Here is a 7864-nt window from a genome sequence, read left to right as displayed (position 1 = left end):
CAAAAAATAGAAACAGCACCAACAGTTTCTTTCAAAGAGGCATTAATTTGCAACTCCACTTTGCAAGCAATGTGCATCAACAACCAGTATGGCAGGCTATCTTTTTTGTGTGTGTGTGCAGCACAGCTTGTTAGTGAACAGAGGGAAAATATTTTGACAGCAGTTCGAGAAATGCTCTCTGGTGCTCAATAGCCTGGTTGAAAGGAAAGTTCAGGGACAATGGCAACTTAAATATGAATCAACTGTAGCTGTATAACTAATTTGAAGGGAAACTGCTGGAAAACTAGAGAGCCAGTTTGGTCTAGTGGTTAAGGCACCAGATTAGAAAACAGGAGACCATGAGTTCTAGTCCCATCTCAGCTGCGAAAGTCAGCCAGGTAACTTTGGATGAGTCAACAGGAGATTGGGAATTCTAGTTCTGCTTTAGCCATGAAAGCCAACTGGGTGATTTTGGGCCAATCACCAGGAGATGCTGAGTTCTAGTCCCACTTTAGTCATGAAAGCCAGCTGGGTGATTTTGGGCCAATCACCAGGAGACTGTGAATTCCAGTCCTGCTTTAGCCATGAAAGCTAGCTGGTTGGGTTTGGGCCAGTCACTCTCTTTCAGCCCACCTACCTCACAGGGTGCTTGTCCTGGGCAAAATAGGAGGAGGAAGGTGCGTTGAATGTATTTGTCACTGTGAGTCATTTGTAAATAAATAAAAATAAAACCAAGTCTTGAACTACAGAATATGTTCTGGTCCTCAACCACGGACAGAGAACGTGGCATTAGTTGTACCAAAGGCCTCGATAAGCCATAATATGACTTCAGGTTTGATTCTACCTCCATCTCCACATTGAAGTCTTGCCTGTCTGGTATCTGCTCTACAAGGACCCAGATTGCAACCTCAGGTTGGAGAATATCTCCATAATTTTGATCCAATAGAAAGAGACTCTCCTAATGGCACAGGTTTATCTCCTAGGGCAGATGCAAACATTCAGAAGAACGTGGTTCTTCCTTTGATCTCAGAACATAGAATCACAAGGATGGAAGGGACCTTTAAGGCCTTCTAGTTCAAGATGCTATACCATCTTGTGGAGAAGGGTTAGCTCTTCACAACTGAAACATGAATTCACTGATGTGTCCTGCTTCAACACCAGAACGTTTGATGCTTCTCTCTAAGAAATGCCCATAGCTTTCCTTAGGAAACCAAGCTGAAATTTTGAGAAAAGTTGAAATGATCTCTGAATGCATACTCAGTAGGGTTTATTTCCTGCCTTTTTTTTTCTCCTCGAAAATTGATACGATTGGTTGCCTGGAAGGATTTCTTTCTTTTACCTTTCGTTTGTGTTCCTTAATCCTCCCTGCTTTTTCCCAGCATCAAGAATTGTCCCTTTGCCAGTAGCACAACAAGCGGGTGGGCGGTGAGTCCTTCAGTTCAAGTTTTTGTACCAGCAGATGGTCTATCCTTCCAGCAGTTTCGTTTTCAAGGCAGCTGTTTTTGATTTACTCTGCATCGCTTTGTTGAAAGAGAGATTTTTAATTTTCTTTTAATGCTTCAAGTAAAACCATAAAAGAGCCGTAATATTTGGAAAGATCATTTCTAGTGCGGTAGATGGGATTCATTTTTTTCCACCTGTTCTCCCTTCCTCTTCCAAATGCACTTCTGTAACACTCGAGGGAAAGACACAATCTTTCTTTCTTTCTTTTTTTTTTTTGCATCACAGAATTTTTATGAGATTTTACCATTTCAAACCAGGGGACAAGTCGGTTGGGTTTTCTGAATACCATATTATTCAACTGCAGGATTCACCCAGGAATGCCTGCCTTGTTAACCAGTTTCAACAGTATCTATCCTCAAATTTCTTTGGGTAAGTAAAAGCAAGAAACCCTAGACCATTCCAGATTGGCTGTCCAATCTTTTCTTAGAAGCCTCCAGTGATGGAGCACCCACAACTTCTGAAGGCAAGATATTCCACTGGTTAGTTGTCCTCACTATTAGGAAATTTCTCCTTAGCTCCAGGTTGCTTCTGTCCTTGATTAGTTTCCATCCATTGCTTCTTGTCCTGCCTTCAGATGCTTTGGAGAACAGAGGTTAGATATTGGACTGCAAGGCGATCAAACTGGTCAGTCCTAGAGGAGATCAACCCTGACTGCTCTTTAGAAGGCCAGATCCTGAAGTTGAAACTCAAGTACTTTGGCCACCTAATGAGAAGGAAGGACTCACTGGAGAAGAGCCTAATGCTGGGAAAGATGGAGGGCAAGAGAAGAAGGGGATGACAGAGAATGAGGGGGCTGGATGGAGTCACTGAAGCAGTAGACGTGAGCTTAAATGGATTCCAGAAGATGGTAGAGGACAGGAAGGCCTGGAGGAACGCTGTCCATGGGGTCGTGATGGGTCGGACATGACTTCGCAACCAACAACAACAATTGTGCAAATCTTCCCAAGCATTAAAAGCCAGCTTTGCTTTTGAGCCCCTTGTTTGAAGTCTTGAACTTTAGAGTTCAAGACTTCAAACAATATCTAAAGATAGCTGTTGAGAAAACTATACATAAAAAAATAAACAAAACAAACTCACTCAATTTTTCACGTGCACCTCTTTGCTTTAAAGCAGTGGTTTTGTAAATCCCTTTGTATAACATTTCTTTAAAAGAAAAAAAAATCTGAAGGGACTACGAAAAGGAAAAAGGTCAGCCTTGCTGATTGCCTCAGACATCGAAATTGTTCAAATAACAATAACAGCAATGGTGGTTCAAACAGCAGAAAAAATTCTCTGGAGAGAGAAGAAGGAAGCGAGATCACTTGATTTTAAGTGTTCGAGGAGGATTTTCACAGATGTTGTTTATTTTTCAATAGCCATCCCGAGGCGAGCAGCAACACATTTGTGAGTTTTCTCCTCTTCTCTAGTTGCTTTCTTGTTGCCATGAAAACAGCATAGTCTCTCTCTCTCTCTCTCTCTCTCTCTCTCTCTCTCTCTCTCTCTCTCTCTCTCCCCCCCTCTCTCTCTCTCTCTCTCTCTCTCTCTCTCTCAGCCCCAGAAGGTAACATTTCCATTGCCATAAAAGGCACAGCCTTGGCAAGTGGTAGAAGCCAAGAAAAACCCAACTGGTGAAGGAGGGAAGGGAAGGTTTTCTCCAGCTGTGGGGAACATCAGGAGATTAAAATCCATAAGTGAAGGGCATATTGAGAACTGTAATAATCAGAGGCATGGAAAAGAACTGACAAAATGGGGGTAGGATCAGAGTTATTGGAGAGTAATTGGAGAGTCTTTAGCCAGAGTCTTATGAACAGGGTTGAAAAGTTTTTCAGCTTTCATAGCAAGCTAATTCAGTCTCTCTTTCCTCTCTCTTTTTCTTTTTTTCTCTCTCCTCTCCTCTTCTCTCTCCTCTCAACTCTCTCTCCTTACCTCTTTCTCTCCTCTCCCTTCTCTTTCTTTCTCCTCCTCTTCTCCTCTCCTCTCACCTCTCTCTCTCCTTACCTCTTTCTTTCCTCTCCCCTCTCTTTCTTTCTCCTCCTCTCCTCTCCTCCCCTCCCCTCTCCTCTCACCTCTCTCTCTCCTTACCTCTTTCTTTCCTCTCCCCTCTCTTTCTTTCTCCTCCTCTCCTCTCCTCTCCTCTCCTCTCACCTCTCTCTCTCCTTACCTCTTTCTTTCCTCTCCCCTCTCTTTCTTTCTCCTCCTCTCCTCTCCTCTCCTCTCCCCTCTCTCTCTCCTTACCTCTTTCTTTCCTCTCCTTTCCTCCCCTCCCCTCTCCTCTCACCTCTCTCTCTCCTTACCTCTTTCTTTCCTCTCCCCTCTCTTTCTTTCTCCTCCTCTCCTCTCCTCTCCTCTCACCTCTCTCTCTCCTTACCTCTTTCTTTCCTCTCCCCTCTCTTTCTTTCTCCTCCTCTCCTCTCCTCTCCTCTCCTCTCACCTCTCTCTCTCCTTACCTCTTTCTCCCTCTCCTCCCCTCCCCTCCCCTCCGCTCTCCTCTCCTTTCTCTTTCTCTTCTCTCTCCTCTCCCCTCCCCCCCATCTCTGTCTCTGTCTGTCTTCTAAATCTGATAACATTTCTCATCTTCACTTCCATGATGGCTGACTAGCAATGAAATTAAATAAAAGATGCTCTGGTGAGAAAAGTAAGCTGAACTTAAGCCAACAGCGATTTTCCTGGAGTGGCTTGTATTTGAGAGGAGGCAAACTTCTTGTTTGGAATAAAGACACAAGCACACTGGCTGTGCTTTGTCTGTTAATCACGGCCAAAGAAAAGCTGGGTAGTTTTTGAGTTCAGCCTTCCTATGGTAATAGCAGGTTCTAGTGTGCAAACATTCTGGAATGGGGCACGGGTTAAATTCATGACTGCTCTCACTGCTTTTCAGAAGAACAGTATTGTTAATTGCACACAACTCAAGAACTGATGTAAGTTAACCCTAAACCTAAATGAACTCAATGTGGAGAATCTTAAATTCAGATTAGGAAGAACAGTGTGTGTGTGTGTGTGTGTGTGTGTGTGTGTGTGTGTGTGTGTGTTCAGTAAGTTATGAGGTATTGAAGAATTATCAACATTGGCTGTAGAATGAGTCTATATTGAACTCTTCCTGCCTCTTTCACCAATATTTATTAGTTCAAATATGAATGGCAAAGCTATTGAATATGACATGTCATGTTAAAGAAATAGATATGGTATTCACAGCATAAAGGCCAAACTTAGAGATTGGATTCATAGTCTGGGGGCATCATCAAAGAAATGCCTCTCCTATGTGTCAGAAAGATGGACTTCTGAGGTATATTCAAAGGAACTTCTCCTACAGATTTTACTTGGGTTCATAAGGGTTCACAATGAGAGAGAACATTTCTCAAATAAGCTATTTAGGACTTTAAAAGCCAACAGACATACCTTAACCTTTGCTGGAAAGCAAAGTTTCAAACAGTAGTAATTTGAAATGGCTCAGAAGATAAGACTGGATTAATTGCAAACTATTACCAATGAAGCTTAATCCTAATAACAAAGATGATTAGGGAACTGGAAGCTAAAACACATGAAGAACGGTTGCTGGAATTGGGTATATCTAGAGAAGGACTAGGGGTGACTTGATAGCTGTGTTCCAATATCTAAGGGGTGCCACAAAGAAGAGGGAATCAAGCTATTCTCCAAAGCCCCTTAATGCAGGACAAGAAGCAATGGATGGAAGCTAATCAAGGAGAGAAGCAATCTAGAACTAAGGAGAAATTTCCTGTCAGTGAGAACAATCAATCAGTGGGATGAATTGCCTTCAGAAGTTGTGGCTTCTCCATCACTGGAGATTTTTGAAGAAGAGATTGGACAGCCATTTGTCTGAAATGGTTATGAGCAGAGGGCTGGATCAGAAGACTTGCAAAGTCCCTGTAATGACCTGCCTCAATTAATTCTCCCAAGAAAGCAGAACTCTTGAAACTTGCATTGTCTCAACAGGAACTTTTATTGGAAGGTATTGATAGCAGAAGAGTAAGGCAGGATCTGAGGATTTCCCATGTGAAACATTACATGGAAAGAACCCTCTCAAACCCTACCCCAAATGTCCAACTGGCCAGTTTGAATTTAACCACAGGTGTTAAGTTGTTGTGGGAAATGAGTGACAAGGCACCATTCTCAAGGCTGTCAGGTTTCTCTGTGGCTTCTTCCCATCCAACTGAAGGTATGGCAAATGGCCAGAGACACATTCCTTAAGATACTTCAAAGAGGATAGAACAAATAAAGGAAATACATTGTAGAAGACACATAGGTTGTTCCCCTCACCAATAGAACGGCAGAACCCAAAAATGAAAGGCATAAGAAAGACATTGAGGGTCTGACAGTCCCTTCCAACTCTGTTAATCTATTAGTAGACCTCCAAGAAGATGCTAAGTGGTCTAGAAGAGATAGCAACCCCTCCCTGTTCAGTTTCTAGCAAAGTTTATCCCCAAGGTGACCCAAGCAACCCTGATCCCATGGTCTGTTCCAAAGCCCAATTAAAATTGATGTGACACTCAGTAAACTAGAAGTAATACTATAAACCTCTATTTATTTCCTTTGTATAGTTTCTCTCTGGAATGCCAGAACCTGCTCGAACTGCCATCTACAAGAGTCCCTTTTGCTTTATTTTGATAGGTATTATTACTCGGCAAGAAGCAGAAGAACTGTTGATGAAGAAGACTGAAGGGACATTCCTAGTACGGGTCAGTGATAAAATCTGGGGATATGCCCTCTCTTACCGCCACCAGAGTGGCTTCAAACATTTCTTGGTGGATGCGTCCGGAGACTTCTACTGTTTCCTGGGAGTGGATCCCAATCGTCACGCAACACTCACAGATCTTATTGATTTTCACAAGGTATGAGTCCCTAGGGAAAGACCACTAGGGAAAGCACTTACTGAGCTATCGGTAGAAATGATCGATATTTTTCATCCCGCCGATGACATTTATTTTGCATTTGCAGGAAGAAATAATAACATCTTCTGGTGGCGAGTTGCTTTTGGAACCTTGCGAGCAGACGAAGAGTACGCCTGACTATAATTTGTTATTTGAATGACCGCTTTTATGGTTTCCTCATCCCCTTCAGGACCCCGGTAGAGGTTCTGAAGAACTGAAATGGTTAGCAAAAGAGTCGTTCTCTGAGAAGTAAGGTAGCTATTATTGCCAGATCATCACCTGCAACCTGTACGAACAGATGCCTTGGGTAGACGATCCAAGTTACTATCTGCATGCATTATTTATGTCATGCATAACACAAAGCAGGGAGCAGCTGGACCTGATAGTTATATAATTGTACTCTGAAACACAATGAATGCCCAGTAAAGATCAACTCCCCTTTGATTTTTCAAAAGATTTTCATTATTAGCAATTACAATGTTGTACAATTGCTTCTGTAGCAATGGCCCCAAGGTTCATTGAATAGGATCACCTGTTAAAAGTTATGAATGGTTCTTGGTTGTTCAGATACCCTGTATATTTTTCTAAAGACAATATACTAAAAACGCTGTCAACAAGGAAACTGCCATTGGCCAACTTAATCGTAGAAGATAACTTGTCCAAAAATTGTCCCAAAGGTGCTTTTTCAAAAGCCAACTGGACTTTCTTTGTTTTTTTCCTTGAAGATGTTTTGCTTCTCATCAGCTTCAGTTGAAGTGAAGTTCAGTCGCCTTTTTGAAAAAGCATCTTTGGGGACAACCATGATCTGGATGACTGAGAATCTCCATAGATATTTGCCCACCAATTGCAAAATGTATCCGCTAAAAATGTCTGGTGACACATCTCATAGTTGCAAGTCAGTAGGTGAGGATGTGACCTCTGAAACAACATTTCATGACACTCTCTAATTTGGGGGGAAAAACGGTTGAAATTCTCCGTAATGAAGGAATGGATGGTGAAGTTGATGGAATTTGGCTGAGAAGGCCAGATTGACTTCTTTGATAAAATAATATCTACATTTATTGCTGACTGGAAACACCTTAATGAAACAGAAAAAAAATCAACTTATAATTGAGATTTCAAAGATTAGATTATAGTAAGAAGAGAGTCACGCTGTAACTTTAGAGGTAAATGTACACTTGTGCATTGGGAGTTCTAGTCCCATCTTATCCATGAAAGCCAGTCGAGTGACTTTGGGTCAATCACCAGGAGACTGTGAATTCTAGTCCTGCCTTAGCCATGAAAGCTGGCTAGGGGACTTTGGATCAATCTAACTTGAGATGATGAACTGTAGTCCCGCCTTAGCCATGAAAGTCAGCTGGATAATTTTGGGCCAGTCACCAAGAGACTGTGAGTTCTAGTCCTACCTTATCCATGAAAGCTGGCTAGGGGACTTTGGGCCAATCACCAGGAGGTTGGGAGTTCTAGTCCTGCCTTAGCTATGAAAACCAGCTGGGTGATCTTCGGTCAATCATTCTCTC

General features: G+C 42.3%; 1 protein-coding gene across 1 annotated transcript in view; it reads left to right on the top strand.

The window, feature by feature from the left end:
- Positions 1-6761, top strand: part of SH2D4B (SH2 domain containing 4B) — a 33249-nt gene extending 26488 nt beyond the window's left edge. The window contains exons 5-6 of the mRNA XM_039356277.1: positions 6085-6305; positions 6412-6761. Coding sequence (XP_039212211.1) covers positions 6085-6305; positions 6412-6504 — 314 coding nt within the window. The 3' untranslated portion in view covers positions 6505-6761. The remainder of the gene's footprint in view (positions 1-6084; positions 6306-6411) is intronic.
- Positions 6762-7864: the final 1103 nt, after the last annotated feature.

Source organism: Crotalus tigris, unplaced genomic scaffold, assembly GCF_016545835.1.
Source record: "Crotalus tigris isolate CLP2741 ecotype Arizona unplaced genomic scaffold, ASM1654583v1 scf7180000018812.210045, whole genome shotgun sequence".
NCBI classification, from domain to species: Eukaryota; Metazoa; Chordata; class Lepidosauria; order Squamata; family Viperidae; genus Crotalus; species Crotalus tigris.
Note: the sequence above shows the minus strand (reverse complement) of the source record. Positions and strands in the feature narration are given on the sequence as shown.